This window comes from Poeciliopsis prolifica, unplaced genomic scaffold (genome assembly GCF_027474105.1).
Source record: "Poeciliopsis prolifica strain line A6 unplaced genomic scaffold, Auburn_PproV2 SCAFFOLD115, whole genome shotgun sequence".
Lineage (NCBI taxonomy): Eukaryota > Metazoa > Chordata > Actinopteri > Cyprinodontiformes > Poeciliidae > Poeciliopsis > Poeciliopsis prolifica.
Genome location: NW_026562490.1, coordinates 14,902 through 34,336, shown reverse-complemented (window position 1 = coordinate 34,336; position 19,435 = coordinate 14,902). Strand labels below are relative to the sequence as shown.

The window sequence follows — 19,435 nt, the reverse complement described above, 5'->3', positions numbered from 1 at the left end:
CTGATTTGAATGATTACATATGAGTGTTAATAATTACAACAGGAACAAATGATGAATTAAAAGTTAATAAAAAGTATTCAAATCTAATTATTGAAATCAGTTATGGATAAAGAAATGTATTAAAAGATTATTGTGTTTTATGGTTATGGTGATTTTGTAAAAGATGAGAAATGTAACTGAATACAATCACATAGTTGTAAAATTACAGTTGGTGAAACACAGATATGTCCAGGCATGCTTCAATCTGTGTTCCAAATAAGGAAGTCAAAATGGGGAAGCAGGAACAGGTTAAGAAGAATGAAGTAAAGTAAACAACAAAGTAGAAGTGACCAGGGAGTTGTCCGAATATAGGAAGGCATGGGACCTTCCATGAGGTAATTGAATGCTCGAGGAGTCACATTCTTCATCTCCCAATACACAACAATGAGGAGAGAGGGTATAAAAACTCAAAGGAAAGGAGAAGCTTCATTTTTTCTTCATTGCAAGGCACTTTCACAGGCATAAAGAAATGATATGCACTGAACTTATTTTCTGAACAGAATGGACAGTTTCACTGCCTGAAGTTCATAAAAGCATATTGTGTTTTTGTGTCATGTGGAAAACAGACCTGCAAGCAATTCTGGCTCAGAAAAGACATGCAACTATTACTAGTTCATTGACATTAGTATTTAGTAGCTATTACGAAAGGCAAATCCCCCATCTTAAGGGGTTTATGCCCAGGCCTCCGAGACAAGAAAACAGCTCTCAGTTTATACAAGGTAATAAAGGACTGGAATGATACTGGGGAATTTGGTTTCTGTGGAAGAGGTGATGGTGAGGAGAAAGAGAGAAGGTAAAATGTGACAGAAAAAAACAGGATAAAAAAATGCTTGGAAGAGGGTGCAAATGGGAAATGGATGGGAAGGTTAAACCAGAAAAAACCTTAATCAGAAAGAAGGAAGGGGGAAGGAGCATTGTATATTGGGGGTGTATGACAGCTTGACTGAACTCCCTCACTGGAAACTCTCTGACCTTCATTAAACTGTTCAAGGATGGTTTCAAGGTCATAAATTATTACAGACCTCTCTCAAAGGATTGCAATTTCACATGCTCAATGACCTGGAATTATTCAAGCAATCAGCAACCTAACAGCAATCAAAATAACAGAAAGGCAAATAATTACAGTCATCAATAAAGCCATAAAAACGTTTAGTTCTTGAAAAGTTGCTACAGACTAAAGCTAAAGTGTTGCAGATTAGTTGATTAATGAAGATATAATAGAAATGAAAGAAGGGTTCTTCCTTGGAGAGAAAATGTCTGTTGTCTAACGAGAAAAAGAGAATCTAATTCACAGTTTTGCTTAATTGTATTTAATTTTATGTTTTTCATTTTGGTTCATTTTTATACTCTCCTGCTGTCTCAGAAGGATGTAACAATTGAATTTCAACAACACTCTGTTTAACTGATGGAAATACTATTTGAAGGTTTTTGTTTATGTTGTATGTGTACATAAGTTCAAACAGAAAAAAATATTACAATATAAGTGACTATAATGAATGAATAAAGACTAAAGTCTTTACTTACACCAGTTATTTTTCTTGAATGTTTCTCTTTATTACTGTTGTATATTTCCCATGGCTTCTCTTGATTCCATGTTGTATGGCAATTTTCAAAAAAACAAACAAAAAAAAAGCGCATACTTTAACATTCTTAACAAATCATTAAAAGATAAACTCGCAACGCTAGAAAAATTGGAGACTCTTGAGGACCTGATCAATCAATCTATCCGCCTCGACAAAAGAGTCTGTTCTCGTGCTAGGGAGAAGAGCCGGAGAAATCCACTGGCCAAACACCTTAGAGGCATAACTCCCAGTCCGGCAGTCTCTCCTCCCCAAGCTCCTCAGGAGCCCGACCCATGCAGGTGTGGTGAACTCGGCTAACTCCCGAGGAGCGGCAATGACGCATCTCTGCCCACCTATGCATTGACTGTGGTTCCCCTGGTCATTTTCTCGCTCAGTGCCTGGTCCGTTTAAACCTCCAGGTTCGCCATTACAAGCGAGGAGGTTGGTGGACCATTTATTAAGTAGACTCTTCTCACTTATTACCTGCTACAGTCATCTACAAAACTCAGTCCTTTCCGTTATCCGCTCTAGTCTATATTTCCCATCCTGAAAGAGAGACGATGGAAAAATACATAAGAGTCTCTTGCTGCTGGAATAATCCATCCATCTTCATCGCCCATAGGAACAAGTTTATCTTTATGGGAAAGAAAGATGGCTCCTTGAGACCCTGCATAGATTACAGAGGGTTAAATGAGAACCAGTTCATGAAGTAACCATATTCTCCAAACTAGATTTAAGAAACGCGTAACACCTTCTTCCTATCCGTAAAGGAGACGAGTGGACGACAGCATTTAAGACACCCATTGGTCATTTTGAGTACCTTGTTATGCCATTTGGGTTCTCTAATGCCTCTGCTTTCTTCCAAGCTCTTGTTAACGATGTTCTAGGAGATTTCCTGAACATTTTTCTATTCGTTTACCTCGATGATATCTTGATCTACTCAAAGTCCATTGAAGAACACAAACATTATGTCCATCTGGTCCTGCAATGACTCCTAGAAAATAAATTATATGTCAAAGCTGAACAATGTGAATTTATAAATCATCTGTTTCATTTCTAGGTTTTATATTAGGGGCAGACAGGTAAGGTCAACTGAGGAGAAAATCCAAGCGGTTTTAGAGTGGCCAACACCAGAGACCCGCGAGCAGCTGCAACGCTTCCTCAGGTTTGCCAATTTCTACTGCCGATTTATCCGCAATTACAGTCAGACTGGATTACCCCTTACCGCTCTCACCTCCATCAAGATCCCTTTCAGTTGGACTCATGAAGCTGAAGCCGCCTTCTCACATCATTCAACCAGACCCCTCTAAACAATTCATCGTGGAAGTACATGCATCAGACACCGGAGCTGGAGCTGTATTATCCCAGATCTCGTCTCATGACAATAAAACTCACCCCTGTGCCTTCTTCTCACGCAGATTAACCCCTCCGGAGAGGAACTAGGATGTGGGAGACCGGGAACTACTAACCATTAAATTGGCCCTGGAGGAGTGGAGACACTGACTGGAGGGGGCAGAGCATCCAGTGTTCGTCTGGACCGACCACAAGAACTTGTCCTACCTACAATCTGTTAGAAGGTTAAATCCCCGACAGTCACACTGGTCATTATTCTTCTCCCGGTTCAACCTCTCCATCTCATATTGCCCAGGTTCCTGCAATACAAAACCAGATGCCCTTTCCTGACTCTATTCACCTGATGATTCCGAGAAGGTTCCTGCCACCATCCTTCCTCCCAGCTGCACAGTGGCAGCAGTAACCTGGGAAATAGAAAATGTCATTAAACAAGCACAATTGTCCGGTCCAGCTCCCGACTCCTGTCCACCCAATAAAATCTTCATCCCATCCTCCATCCGAGCCTGTTTTCTTCAGTGGATCCACGCGTCAAAATTCTCAGGTCATCCCGGTATCAGTCGCGCCATCGCCCTAGTCAACCAAAGATTCTGGTGGCCGTCCAACCATAAAGATGTCCATGAGTATGCCCAAGCCTGCACCATCTGTTCCCAAAATAAATCCTCTCATCAATCTCCATCTGGTCTCCTTCAATGACTTCCCACTTCGAAACGCCCATGGTTCCATATTGGAATAGATAGTCACCGGCTTGCCACCTTCCAAGGGCATAACTAACATCCTCTCTATTGTCCACTGTTTCTCCAAAGTCTCCCACTTTGTCCCCCTCCAGAAATTACCCAGAGCCTTCCAAACAGCTCAACTTTTGGTTAAACATGTTTTCCGGCTTCATGGCATCCCGCAGGACATCCGAGGACCACAATTCATCTCCCACGCTTGGAGAAATTTCTGTTCAGGATTAAATGCCAATGTTTCACTCATGTCTGATTTTCATCCTCAGTCCAACGGCCATCCAGAACATCTGAATCACAATCTCGAAACTACCCTCTGCTGCCTCACATCCTCTGATCCCTCCAACTGGTCCCAATTCCTCCCTTGGGTAGAATATGCCCATAACAGCCATGTTTCCGCTGCCAAAGGTCTGTCTCCGTTCAAAGCATCCATTTGCTATCAATCACCACTACTCCCATCCAATGAAGAAAACATTTCCATCACCTCTATCTACCCACTATCCACAGTCTCAACCACACCGCAGAACAAAATAAGTGTCAGGCTGACTGGAAAAAAAATCCACCTCCCACTTACACCCCCAATCAACAAATTTGGTTATCCTCCTGAGACATTCCCCTCAAGTCCATGTCAAAGAAACTCTCTCCCTGTTATATTGGTCCATTTGCTATAGAAGCCATCATCAACTCATTTGCTGTCTGTCTCCATTTTCCCGCCTCCCTCCAGATCCATCCCAACTTCCACGTGTCCCAAATAAAGCTCGTTCAGACCAGCACACTTTGCCTTACCCCCCATGAAGTTGATGGCCATCCCACATATTCTGTCCTCTGGATCGTAGACTCCCGTAGATGAGGTCACAGCTGGCAGTACCTCTTTGATTAGGAGGGCTACGGTCCAGAGGATGGTTCTTGGGTTCTGGGTTCCTTTATTTTAGATTCATCCCTTATCTCTGACTATCGTTCTTCACTACCCTCCATTTCCTCAAGACCGCCAGGTGGCGACCATTAAAGGGGAGTACTGTTATGTCCTGGGGTTCTTTAGTTTTCTTTGTGGGTTTTTTGAGCATACTTCTCACCTTTGACCACCAGATGGCGCCAGACTCACCCTGCCAGAGTGTGTGTGTGTGTGCTGTCACTCAGCACACCTGATCCTAATCAGCTCATTAGACGGAGAGCTGGTCAGTAGTCAGCCCAAGGGAGTTGTGAGGTTAGGCGGGATTGGCTATTGTGTAATAACAAAGATATTGCAGAATAACGACAATGAAGGGATGGGTCCAGCATTGTTTTAGGCAGCCATCTATTCCTGATGAAACTCATCTATTGCAATACACCATCTTGTTCAATGGCCATATGGATCTTGCAGAGTCTTTGGAATATGACAGATGGGCACATCACACCAGTTCTAACGTCACTACACTGACTCCCTGTAGCTCAGAGAATAGACTTCAAAATACTGCTTTTAGTCTATATGTATGGTTCGAAAACCATTAATATGCTGCCTCTTCTTCTGTTGTGTAATATTTCTTGATTAACTCGGCTAACTCCCGAGGAGCGGCAATGACGCATCTCTGCCCACCTATGCATTGACTGTGGTTCCCCTGGTCATTTTCTCGCTCAGTGCCTGGTCCGTTTAAACCTCCAGGTTCGCCATTACAAGCGAGGAGGTTGGTGGACCATTTATTAAGTAGACTCTTCTCACTTATTACCTGCTACAGTCATTACAGCAACTATTAACTATCAGTTTGTTTTGATAATTACATTTTTTAATAATGTGATTGTTGAATAGACTAATGTGATTATTTACTTTGTTTTCTGAGTTGTACTTCTTACATTCCATTCAAATCCTCCCACAGCAATGCCTCCAGCTGCTCCTGTTCCTGCAAGTCCAATGAACAAACCGCTGCCAACGTTACTTGACATCAGGGAGGCTCCAATCTGTCAGTGAAATCATATAATAGAGAGGAACAAGAACAGTTTAGTAAGCTTAATTGATTATATTTGTTGCCAGTCCAATCAAGTGGATTTTCTTTTGTTTTTTAGGGAGGATAAATATATCATTGATTGTCATTCTCCATGCACAATCACTGACAAGGCTTTTAAGTAGTTGATTTACAAATAATACAGTTTTAATTACTAAGTAAGCAAATTACTTAATAGCTACCTTTACTCTTTCTATTATTTAAATATTAAAGTAAAGGAAAATACTGCATTTCTTTCAAAAACAAGAATATAAAATCCATAGCTATCACCAATGTTATGCATTAGTAAATAAATGTTTATTTTTAATAAACATTTATTTTAATAAAATAAATGTTTTATTTTAATAATAAATCAATAAATCTTGTCTTGAACTATGTAAGATTTCTATTAACCTCAACATACAGTCATTACAGTAACCTCAGTTTACCACAGGGCTACACAAAGAAAATTTGATTGATTGATTGATAAGCATTTTCTTTTATGTGCTGTTAATAAATGAGTAAATTTGCATTTTCTAGGCACTGTTATCTATGATTTCTCAGTTTTTCAAATTCCAAAATATTTTTTTGATGCCAATTGTAAATTAATTGTGACTAAGATTTATTCAAGACTCTTCAAAGAGTTATTGTAGATGGCAATTGCTGTGGGCGGGAAGGATCTTGTGTAGCAGTCTGTATTACAGCAAATTAGTAGAAGCCTCTGACTGAAGACACTTTGTTTTTCTAAGACAGTCTTATGAAGAGGATGGTCAGGTTTTCCACATCTCCATAGATTTTATGTAAAATTCTTTTTGTACCATCATCTCCAGAGGTTCCACAGAAGTCTGAAGCAAAATGTACCAAGTTTGTAGGAAATGTGAAAATAATACTTGTATTTATTATCATAAGCAGAGCAGGAACATAAACACTTACTACCTCTGCATTAAAATGCTTGTACTTACTGGCCACCATGTCATGGAACGACCAGCCAAAAAATATCCCCCCACAGTGGTCCGATTAGCTCGCACTGATGACTGTTGAACAAAAAGATGTACATTAGATTAGTAATAAAATTTTCCAGCTATAGTGGCCTTTATTTGAGAGTGGTCAGACAGGAAGTGTGTTGTGACGGGGCTTCTCTCCATATCTCTCTGTGATATGGAGAGAAAATAGCCTATGTTCACACTGCAGCCTGAAGTGACAAAATTCCAATTTTTTTGTCAAAACAGATTTTTTTGTGCCATGGCCCTTCATATTTCCAAATATATGCAACTTGTATGCGATTTCCAATGTAAACTGCAAACAACCTGAAAGTGTACCGCATACACAGTAGAGGGCGTAATAATGTCACACATGGAGAGTGTTCTCAGTGTTTTGCCAACTTACACAGAATAGAGACATTTATTGAATATCAGTGACATTTAGGTCAGATGAATAACCTGAATGTTCAGTCACATTTGAAAGGATACAGGATTAGTTTAACATGTTGGCCTAAATATGTTGCAATGTTCATATTGCCTAAAAAATTGCTGTTTGTGATATGCTAAAACTCATAATTAAAAATTGGCATCTTTTGTTACATTTTTCGCCTATGGAGGTCGCTATTTTTTCACCAATGGGTTGATGATGCATAATGGTCCATTGTGTACTAGAATCTACAAAGGAAACATAGGTAGGCTAACTTTTCCTGAGTTGTTGTTTATCATATTGCATTTGACTAGTGTACTTTTAGAAAATCCCATACTTTGTCACTATTGGCTGTAATTTAACAAAATAAAAATAAAAATTGAGAGGACTCTGGATAATTTCCCACATGAAAGAAAGATAGCGCAGTACAAGAGTCCTAGATCTTTCTCCACAACTCTTTGAATCTTTTATACCAGCAGAACTAAAAAAGGCTCTAACGGCTCTAATCATTACCTTAACCAGTTAAAAGTAAATGCCTTGAAGAGACAGGCAGAGCTGGATACTCTATGAGATGCTAACAGGAGCTATACTGAAATCATTGAGACCTTAAGCTTATTTCTGAAGCTTGGTACCTTGTAGATTTTTAGCTACCCCTCTGCCTTTCTCTTGTGAATTACATTTTTAAATCCATCGTTATGTTTCATTCACAGCAAATTTCTGAAATCAGCTTTCTGTGGGAAAGTTATGAAAAAATACTGTCTTGCCTCTCTGATGTGTCTTGGCTCCATGGAGGCTAATACTACTACTGCTAGTCAGAGTAGGCTCAATTTTATTACTGAGATCAAAACCCAAGAACTGAGGTCCGGTGTTGTTGGGGCTGTTATCACCGCCCCTAAACGGCACAGCAGACACTGCGCTACAGACGCTGGGAGAAACGTCAAAGACAAACAGTACTAATGGAGCTGTTACTACTAGAAATGCAAATGGAGCTACAACACTACACTACAACACCAAACGAAGTTTGGACCCTAAGCAGCTGTTGCTGAACTAGACAGCGTTATAGAAATACTTAAATCTCAAAAGTTGGTTGGAATTGATGCTTGAAATAGTGTCATATGAACGAATGCTGGCTAAGCTAAATGATTATTTAGAAAACTTAAAGAAATCCTGGAACAACTTTCTTTCTTGCAATATCGGGACAAGTAAACCCCTTTGAGGATCTGCTGTTGTGAAAGCACTACTTATAAACCTTTGGTTGGTAGGGTTGACAATGCTCATACCGAGGATGCCTTTATATGTCAATTTTCCGTGAAAATTTTATTGATTTGATGTGTGCAGACCTGGCTGCCCTTTTCTCTTTTTTTTTTCTTTTTTTTTTGTTTCTTAAGTTCTCAATGTGGGGTAATGGGGTGGGACTGGGAAGGGTTGATTATTTGTATTTGTGTTCTGAAAAATAATAAAATCTTTAATAATAAAAAAAGAAATACTTCAATCATCTTAGTTTAGATCCAAAATCACTATTGATACCAAATGATAACAATACCAAATTTAATCCCTCACTTAGGGTGTCTTCACACTCAGAGTCTTTTGTGGTTTGCTTACACAATGCATGTCATTCATAGAAGAAATGCATAATCAGTGCTCCTATAAATGATGGAGGCGTGACACAACACACACCCAGAAAAAAATAAGCTTAAAAGTGCATTTTTAATGCTAAGAATCACTCACTCCAGATTTTGTGTTGTGAGCTCTATGTGTAGACAAGAATTTGTTTCAAAGCAGACCAACATCACCTCAAACAGTGGGTTTCAGTCCAGTTGTTGGTCGGCACCAGGGTTTTTTTCTATGTATATACATCTGCACAAAAAATTCTGACCGACTCTGATCCATTTAAACTGGAACAATAGTGTCGGGAGTGAATACACAGTTCAGCACATAGAAATAATATACTGACATACTATGTACATTAAATAAATTTGGGATTCATTTTAGTATCTGAATACTAATCCACCTTTGTTTATATCATCAAAATTTGTTTGAACTATATGTTATAGAATGAAGAAGAATTAAACCTGAACACTTGTGAGCACAATAGAATTTGTTTTCATGTGAAAACTGGAAGATTTTAAAGTCTGAATGTTATCTCAACAACAAAACCATTAAAACCATTACAACATTAGACATATACAAAAAATAGATTAAAAAAAACATTTTTATGTGTATTAATGTTCTGTGGCTCATCTTACCCAGATTCCAATCACCATGACTACAATAAAGTAAATAACAACAACAGCAATGTCTGCAGCATCCACACTGAGACTGTGGCTTGGGGGAGCGTCTGTGGTAAATCCAATGGAATTCCAGGCTGTATATTAAAAGAAAAAAGAAATTAACTTTACTTTTTACTTGTTATAACTGAAACATTGATAAATTATATATATATATATATATATATATATATATATATATATATATATATATATATATATATATATATATACAATAAGCTTTAGAGAACAACGTTTTTATTTTCCTGGGTTCTGCTTCTTTAGTGTAGCTCTCACAGTATTTAGAGCTGTTACACATTCTTTGGCACCCCTAAATTTATCTCCATGTTGCTTTGATTTCAGCTTCATTTTGCTGCGCCTATAGAGGGACATTGCTTCTTATGTGAGGTTAACTGTTGCCAAGTCACTCAGTGATCAGTTACTTTGGTTGTGCACAAGCTTATTGGTGAAAAACATTCATTGATCGATTGGCTACACCTGCTGATTCTTAATGAAAATGAAATTTGGTAAAGATAGCTTCTGTGTTGTAGTTAAAGAACTGAGAAAAACAGATCATATTAGGAGAGATTTAAAACTGAATATACCTTCTAAATTTAGTGTAAAGAACAAGTAACGTTTCACTAGAACCTCTGTCACTAAACTGTCAACATTTTATGTTTTGAGGCATGAACAAAATATTTATGACTTTATTAAACAACATTACAGTAAGTACCACCATAGGGATTGTTGTTTTTTTTCCCTTTTTTTCTTTCCTATTGATCTAAATAGTAACATACTATTAATGCACCTAGTAAGGCATACTTTGTTAGCATAAAGTAGCATGTATGTCAACAACTAGTGTTTCCTTGAAATATAATTAGTCTAATTTTTAGAGGGTTAGGGTTACGGTTTTTAAGAAAGTATTTATTTTACACTTGTGTAAAATGATCTTCATAAGTATACCCACTTGATAGCATACTAAAAATGTACTTCAGAAAAATACAATATATTTAAAATAGGCTATTATATTATAGTCTGCAAATTTTTGCACCAGAGTAACTCTCCCTGAACAATTACTGCAGTGTGTATTACACATGAACATAATCATGCAAATCCAATGCAGTTAAAGAGTTATGAGTCATTGTTTAGGATTGCTGTGTAATAAAAAAAAGTTAATAATACAATTGGAACAAGAATGTTCAGACCTTTAGCTGTACTCGCTGCCATGTTGAGTTTTCCAGTAGATGTAGCTCCTTTCTTTGTTGTATCACTACTTCTGTCGAAGTAAAAACCTGCTTTGTTCAACTGACAAACTTGGTAAATGCAACTATGTGAAACTAGTCAGTCATGATTAATTTGCTTTTATTGAGAAATTCAAAGGTCACAAGTTACCTATTATCCTGTAACAACTTGTCTTTCACACAGCAGATATTTTCTGAATATTAGTGGCAACTAAAGAATGTTTGACAAACAGTATATGAACTTTAGATCATTAACCTAATTTCACCATTAGAATTGCTCAGTAAATAGTCGTTTTCAAATGGGCTTTTATTCACTGAGAGCAAAAACTTTGTTTAATCTGTAGAAGACAATAAAGAAAGACATAAATCAGATGTCTTCTGGTTTTATGTAGTTGTCTTCTATGGCTTTAATAAAATATCCATTAAAAATAAATAAAGTATTATAGTAATATTTTAGAACATACATTTCAAAAGAGGAAATATTTGTAAAATATCAATGTCATGGTTGAAGCTACACGCTTGACCCACATGCAGACGCATAAACAAGGAGATGCAATTTGGTAAATGAATAAAATGTATTGGATCAAAAAATAATAAAGAGTCTGTGATGTGTCTCTGAGGGGGACCTTGGGTTAGGGTCGTCTCTGCCCTAAATACAGGGAAAGATGTGGTAAGTGTAAGAATACTGATAACCAACAGGGTTCAGGAACAGGCTTACTGGTGAGTATGAAGTCTCTGCTGGGAAGGGGGGGTGTCTGACTGGAGGAGGGGTCCGGTCCGGATCCAGTGGTTGGTGGCTGATGGATTAGTCGTTGGAGGGCGGGCAGGAAGAGAGCGGGTTTCGGCCAGTCTCGGCGGTTCTCGAGTCAGACTTGAAGGTCTCAGGAAGTGCTTCTCCAGTGCTGGAAACCCTGTGAGGAAATATGTCAGAAGTTATCTCAGGCTTGCTTGAAACTCGTGCAAAAAGATACCGACATTAGGTTCAGTGCGGGCTCTGAGTACCATTGGAGGTTAACACTCAAGCGCTGGAGAACCGACCGCCCGCTCTTCTTATGCTGGCGGTGATGGATGTCGATTACGCACAGGTGCGCAGGATCCACCCTCCAACGACTGCCAACCTCTGGCTCCATCTGGTGGAAAAGAAAAAGGTTGCCCACCCAGCCTAGCGCCAACACCTGACAATCAGCAACTTATTACAACGTAACCTACCCTCACAAAGCTTAATGGTGATGTGAGGGAGAAAAAGTTAAGTACACATGAATAACAGAAAACTTGACCTAAAATATCTATTTTAAATTAATAAATATATAGATAAATAAATAAATAATAGTGTAAATTTGTAATTCAACAAAATGCATTTTTTACTCTGTTACACTCACCTCACTGAATTGTTATCAACATTGAGCTATAACTAACACAGAATAGGTGAGTAAAAACTTTCTCGACAACTCCCCCCACCTCGTCCGTCGACTGGGCAGTTGAAACTGGGGAGTTTAAGGTAATGCACGGGCCGCCGCACGCCGTCCACAACTTCCCCGTCCACTGGTCGTGCCCAAGGAGATGAGAAAGCTATCGATGTGGATGTGTGACCATGACTGTCTTACAAAGAAAACCTGAAAAAGTCTAAGCAGACTACTCCTATTAATTGCAAAGTTAATTAAATAAATAAAATAATGTAATTAGTGAAAAAAGTATAAATACACCCTTTTCAAATTAAAAACATGAAACAAAGCTATGTTTATTAACTTAAGTCCATAATAAAGACTAAATGTAAGACTATAATGTTAAAAAGTGCAGGAAGGGCAATCTCAAATATAAAAAGAAAAAGAACAACAATGAAAAGGTATCAAAAAGTAAAAAATACAAATTAAAAAAGATTCACCCCCACCCCCCACTGAAAGAAGGTCGAGGAAAGACAGAGCATAGGGGAAACCGCCGGATCGGGCTGCAGCTCTGTCCCCCTCTACTCCAGTCAGTCTAAACTGAAGGGATACAGGTGAGAAGAGTGGAACAATAAGGCTAAAAGCTAAGTCGTTAAGCAACTAATGCTGACACTGAGTCCTGTCCTCACTAACCAAGACCCCACTGGGGCAGATCTCAGGTGTTCTGGCGTGAAGACGGAGCCCGCTCGTCCAGAGGCGCTGGGTTTTTTTTAGGACAATAATCTGTCTCCACAACTGCCCTCGCCCCGTGCACGGGACAGTTTGAATAGGGAATTGAAGGTACGCACGGGCCGCCGCACCCTAACCCTACCTCCCAAGTTTTATTTGTACTCTGCAGAGACTTCCTGATCCTTCTGTGTGATGAAGGACAGTGACAGGTTGATTGTTTCTGTGGGAACAGGATCAGCGCCAGCAGCAGAAAGATGCAGAACTTACCATGCAGCAGGAAGCTTCGTTCGCCTCATCGTTTTTGCTGATCAGCCTCCTGTGCAGCATGCTATAAGGCTATCAGAAGCTAGCTCCACTGCAGCTTACAGTGTGTGTGTATTGAGGTGAGTGTGTGTGTGTCAGGGTGTGTGTGCTGCTGCCTCTCTGCCAGACTGTAGAAGCTGGTGGGCTCCGTCACTTTGGGTTCCTCTGTCACTCGGCTGCTAGCATCTCTGCAGCTTCTGCTTACATCATCGCCTCCTCTTCCTCTTCTTCCTCCTCTTCCTCTCCTCCCAGCATCCCTTGGTGTGATTCAGCTCAGCTTTCTGATTTGTCTCCCCCTGCAGGACAAAGCCTGTCATCACAACTGACTGAAGGTTTAGCATCTCTTAGCAGTGAGATCTTACGAAGCGACTGTTGATACTATCAAGATGGTTTCTATGACAACAGAAACATTAGCTGACATTTGATGCTGTTATTTCAGTGCAACAGCAGATGTCACTAGTGAGCAATAAGTCAAGCATCAGATAACAAACCACTGGGAAAAGAAAACGGGTGGAAAAGTTTTTTAGTCCTCTGGCTCATTTTAAAGGGACCTGCTCTCTCTGGGTTATTTAGCTTGGAGAGACTAGTGGAAGGGGAATTTATTGTTTTGTTGTATTTACTAGGGATTTTTGTTTGAGGTTGGTTTTTTGGGAGCACTTAGACATATTTACTAATATTTGTGTTTTCCTCGTTATTATTCCTCCCCTATCTTTCAATTTGATTTAATTGGGTTTTCACTATTTTTCAGCTATGATTTTAGTAGGACAGCATAGACTTCTTCATTTCAGTGTGGTCATTTTTGTACAATAAAATAAATTGTGACTACTTTACAAATAGGGCATTTGTTAACCAAATGAAATGTATTTAATTTGCAAGCAGTGCATTTGTTATAAACTTATCTGTATGATGATCTTATAATAAAAGAGAGTATCTAAGGTTCTCATAACATAACAAGAGGTGAACCTCATTAGATCAAGCTTGGTTTCTATACTCCCTACAAGCCTCTGCAGGTTCCCACCATGTTTGGTGGCCCTGGCCTGCTCCTTTCATGAAGCTGCCATAGCTACATGAAAGGAGGAACTATGGCAGCTACATGAATTATTCAACCTAATCAAAGTCTGGCGAGGAATTTCCTATCGAGCTGAAACTCAGCCCCATCCTCAGTTGCTTCAACTTAATCATATTTCAATACATTTTTACTTGTTTTTGAGTTCAATTTTTTAAATAAATCAGCTCAGCTTTAAAAAGTCGTCTCTGAGTTTCTGTTGGATGAAGTTTAGCCTTGATGCTGTTATACTCAACAGGAATTTGCTTTAAAGTCAATTTTCAAACTGATTTTCTGGCCTTTTACTTTTTAAACTCTCTTTTTTGGACTGAACTCAGCTCAGTTTTAAAATGCCATCTCAGTCCCTCTGTTGGATGATGGAGTTTCATCTTAATGCTGCTCTGAAGGCTTGAATTTGGTTTTTAAAGTCTTATATTTTAACCATGTTTCATTTTTTTCTCTTCAAACTGCGTTTTCAAGACAAAAATCACAGCTCAGCTTCTAACTTCATCGCTGAGATCCTGCTAGGGGGCAGAAATATGTATTAATACTGTTCTGAACATCAGAAATGGACTTTAGAAGAACCCAGAATGCATTGCATTGTGGGGCTTCATATTTTAGCTTCTAGTTTTGCTGTTTTTTCTGCAATCCCTAAAAAATCATATAGTGTTGTGATTAGCATGAGCTCCTCTTTCAAACTAGATGTTTTCGAAGGAGCTAAAACATTTAGGAAATCTGCACCATGAGTCACAATGAGGTGTTCAGAGTGGAACTGCTGCCTGCTAAGATGGATCCTACTGAGGCAGCTTTGGGTAAGTCTCTTCACTTTGTGAATGTGGTCATGATCCTTTGCTGTTACTGAGCTTTCTAGGGGTCTTGCGGTGTATGATGGCACTAGAATTGCTCTTTCCTCTCATTTCAGGGGTGGTGGTTTTAATCTCAGCAGGTCTCTGGAGACCTTGAAGGCAGCAGCTTACTGCAGCTGGTGTTCAGGTTCTTCTTCCCTGGGAGGATGATTGGATAGCAACACCTTGCTATTGCTGCTTTTGCTCATCCTTCTGGGGAACACAACTGCAACAACCTGGTGGAGATCTACTGGTGTGCAATTCACTCTGCACTGGGAAGCTAAGGTCAGTCAGTAAACTTGCAGGCTGCCAGTCTTCAACAGACTAGTAGAGAATCAACGGAGAACTCTTCTGCTTCCTGGGCATGCTGGTTCCACCTTGCGGTGTTAACGGACAGTGTGTTTTTAAAACCAGGGGCGCGGTACGTATCAGCCTTCCCAGGTTCCGCCTATAGGAACAGCACGTGGGAAAGGTGACTCTAGGACTCAGGAGTCTTAAATGCAGTCCAGTCTTCTATGAGGAATAGCCTCAAACACACAGCAACATGCACTCCAGCTGGTATTCTCTATTCAGTCCTACAGCTTAGAAATACAGAAGAATTTTAATTTCAGAAACTCTTCAGCTTAAAGTCAATAGCTTTAACTTCCTATGACATGAGCTCTAACATGGCATGTAATATTATTGCAGGGTTAGTTCCCAATCAGCTTAAATAAAATTCTTTAGACATGATGTAGTTGAGAAAAATTAACATATCAGGAAATTCATTTTAAATGTCAAAGACAGCAGTTTCACAATTGATTGAAATCCAGAACTCTTTAGTGTCTATTATGACTAGGATTATTTCTGAGTTCCTAAGCAAAAGGATAAACAGTATAGCTGTAACTCTTCCAGCAATGTGGCCTATTCAAAGTACTGCTAAAAGGTAGGCTAATATCTATCTCCCTAAATGGTAAAATTCCTCTAAGCCAATTTCATTGCTGCTGTTCTAAACAGCTAATTTCAATCTCTGAATATATTATGACATTTTGTTTGACTCCAAACCTACTTTACATAATTTTCCACTTATGGTAGTACGCTCATAGTTATGTGTAAAGAGCTTGTAACAATTGCAATCTGCCTGTTAGAAGAGCACATTGCTGATAAAAATGCACCCTAATTTTTGGTGATGCCCCTTTAACTGTGCATTGGATTGTTGAAGTTTTCCACCTTTTACATATGGGCATTTGGCCTTCAATGAACACTTTTTCTGTTGGAGTAAAATGTCAGGGTCCAATTTTCACTTTGAAAAGTCGGTTATTAAGCTCAGCAAACACATTTTTAGCTGCTTCCATGTAAAAAGAGAATTATGCTCTTCATGTGCCAACTATTGGCTAATCCTAAATCTCTCACTGGCACCTTTAATGTCAATTTTTTGACCACTATTTAACCCTAGTAGCTCCATCTCTTTAGAGTAGTGCTCTGAAAAAATATAGTAAAAATCTTAGCTTTAATAATAAAATGTTAACTTTACTCTATATTATAGTAAATGGAAAACTAACATCCCAATATACAATTTAATTTAAAATCTTAAATTTTCATTTAATGTTAAACTTATGAAGAGATTGAAATTAACCGTTTAGAACAGTGGCAATTTATAACACCCTAACATTTTTGTACAAAAAATTCTTAAAATCCTTATTTCCACATATTGGTAAACTATTTTAAGGAGCATTGATAACAGTTGCACAATTGATTAATGAAATCTAAAACTCTTAAGTTTCTGTTCAGATTAGGATTATTTCTGAGCTCCAAAACAAAACGATACATAGAATAGCTGTAACTCTTTCAGCAATGTGGCCTATTCAAAGTACTGCTAACATGTAGGGTAAAACACATCTCCCTAAAGGGTAACATTTCTCTAAGCCAATTTCATTGCTGCTGTCCTAAACAGTTAATTTAAATCTCTGAATATATTATGACATTTAATTTTATTCACTCCAAAGCTACTTAAAATGTTTTGGATGGTTTGGTTTCCCATAACTTTCCACTTATGGGATCTTGCTTATAGTTATGTGTAAACAGCCTTGTAACAATTGTAATCTTCCTGTTAGAAGAGCACCTTGCAAATAAAAATGCACCCTAATTTTTGGTGATGCCCTTTAACTGGGCATTGGATTGTTAAAGTTTTCCACCTTTTACATATGGGCATCTGGCCTTCAATGGACACTTTTTCTGTTGGAGTAAAATGGCAGGGTCCAATTTTTACTCTGAAAAGTCAGTTATCAACCTCAGCCAACACACTTTTAGCTGCTTCCATGTGCCACAGAGATCTTTGCGGTGCATTTTGGTGATCTTAAATCTCTAACTGGCATGTTCAATGTTAATTTTTTGGTCACTATTTAACCCCAGTAGCTCCATGTCTTTAAAGAGTAGTGCTCTGGAAAAACCTAGTAAAAATATTTGTAGATTTTTAGATAAAATGTTCCATTTACTATATAGTAGAGTCCCAATATTTAATTTAATTAATTTAAAGTTCAGTTTTAAATTGAGAGGTCAATTTAAAGTTCAGTGACAGAAAGTAACCATTTATAATATCGTAACAGTTTTTGCAAAAAGAATTACCAGTGTTAACTGTAAATCTTAAAGTCCTTATTTCTGCAAATTGGCAAATTATTTTAAGGAGCATTGTAAATGAATGGTTAAATTTTAAAACTAAGTAAGGTATGCACCAATCTGGAAAAAAATGACTTACTGAATGTCTTTTTTTTTCCCCACCAGAAAGTATTCAGGATCAAGTGCTTCTCTTACCTTAGTCAAATTGCCTCTAGCAAATTTAGCTGTAATCTGGCAGGACAATAAAATTATATTATAGAATTTTGCATTGTGGAGTACATGCCAAATGAGGATCCCTGTTCATAGGAAGTAAAGTTCAATTTCTATGCACTTCTAAATGAAATGGCTAAAAACTTAGCTAAAGGTTTTAAACACAAGTGGGTAGAGATTTATAATGTTAATATTAATCTCTACAGAAATGTAGATCATGGCTTGTATATTAAATGTGGAATGTATAAATTGATTTAGAATTTTTTTTTCTAAATCAATTTATACATTCAACTTACCCATTTTTAAGGAATAGGTGGGCCTGGGAAAACCTTTCTTTAGGGTTTGGACTTTAGGGTTTGGACTTTAGGGTTTGGACTTTAGGGTTTGGACTTTAGGGTTTGGACTTTAGGGTTTGGACTTTAGGGTTTGGACTTTAGGGTTTGGACTTTAGGGTTTGGACTTTAGGGTTTGGACTTTAGGGTTTGGACTTTAGGGTTTGGACTTTAGGGTTTGGACTTTAGGGTTTGGACTTTAGGGTTTGGACTTTAGGGTTTGGACTTTAGGGTTTGGACTTTAGGGTTTGGACTTTAGGGTTTGGACTTTAGGGTTTGGACTTTAGGGTTTGGACTTTAGGGTTTGGACTTTAGGGTTTGGACTTTAGGGTTTGGACTTTAGGGTTTGGACTTTAGGGTTTGGACTTTAGGGTTTGGACTTTAGGGTTTGGACTTTAGGGTTTGGACTTTAGGGTTTGGACTTTAGGGTTTGGACTTTAGGGTTTGGACTTTAGGGTTTGGACTTTAGGGTTTGGACTTTAGGGTTTGGACTTTAGGGTTTGGACTTTAGGGTTTGGACTTTAGGGTTTGGACTTTAGGGTTTGGACTTTAGGGTTTGGACTTTAGGGTTTGGACTTTAGGGTTTGGACTTTAGGGTTTGGACTTTAGGGTTTGGACTTTAGGGTTTGGACTTTAGGGTTTGGACTTTAGGGTTTGGACTTTAGGGTTTGGACTTTAGGGTTTGGACTTTAGGGTTTGGACTTTAGGGTTTGGACTTTAGGGTTTGGACTTTAGGGTTTGGACTTTAGGGTTTGGACTTTAGGGTTTGGACTTTAGGGTTTGGACTTTAGGGTTTGGACTTTAGGGTTTGGACTTTAGGGTTTGGACTTTAGGGTTTGGACTTTAGGGTTTGGACTTTAGGGTTTGGACTTTAGGGTTTGGACTTTAGGGTTTGGACTTTAGGGTTTGGACTTTAGGGTTTGGACTTTAGGGTTTGGACTTTAGGGTTTGGACTTTAGGGTTTGGACTTTAGGGTTTGGACTTTAGGGTTTGGACTTTAGGGTTTGGACTTTAGGGTTTGGACTTTAGGGTTTGGACTTTAGGGTTTGGACTTTAGGGTTTGGACTTTAGGGTTTGGACTTTAGGGTTTGGACTTTAGGGTTTGGACTTTAGGGTTTGGACTTTAGGGTTTGGACTTTAGGGTTTGGACTTTAGGGTTTGGACTTTAGGGTTTGGACTTTAGGGTTTGGACTTTAGGGTTTGGACTTTAGGGTTTGGACTTTAGGGTTTGGACTTTAGGGTTTGGACTTTAGGGTTTGGACTTTAGGGTTTGGACTTTAGGGTTTGGACTTTAGGGTTTGGACTTTAGGGTTTGGACTTTAGGGTTTGGACTTTAGGGTTTGGACTTTAGGGTTTGGACTTTAGGGTTTGGACTTTAGGGTTTGGACTTTAGGGTTTGGACTTTAGGGTTTGGACTTTAGGGTTTGGACTTTAGGGTTTGGACTTTA

The 19,435-nt window shown here is 38.7% G+C and overlaps 1 protein-coding gene across 8 annotated transcripts in view; it reads right to left on the bottom strand.

The window, feature by feature from the left end:
* The window catches only part of LOC129354656 (sodium/glucose cotransporter 4-like), a 29,202-nt gene extending 16,925 nt beyond the window's left edge, over positions 1–12,277 (bottom strand). For 2 of the 8 annotated variants that reach the window (XM_055024112.1, XM_055024114.1), the window contains exons 1-7: positions 12,008–12,269; positions 11,552–11,679; positions 11,268–11,460; positions 10,514–10,600; positions 9,288–9,406; positions 6,597–6,668; positions 5,507–5,611 (exon numbers count right to left, since the gene is read on the bottom strand). In XM_055024112.1, the coding sequence (XP_054880087.1) occupies positions 5,507–5,611; positions 6,597–6,668; positions 9,288–9,406; positions 10,514–10,535 (318 nt within the window). In that variant the 5' untranslated portion in view covers positions 10,536–10,600; positions 11,268–11,460; positions 11,552–11,679; positions 12,008–12,269. Of the gene's footprint in view, positions 1–1,563; positions 1,581–5,480; positions 5,612–6,596; positions 6,669–9,287; positions 9,407–10,513; positions 10,601–11,267; positions 11,461–11,551; positions 11,680–12,007 lie in introns of those variants that run through there. The other 6 variants (XM_055024118.1, XM_055024116.1, XM_055024110.1 and 3 more) reach the window with 6 other exon arrangements.
* Between the last annotated feature and the right edge of the window lie 7,158 nt (positions 12,278–19,435).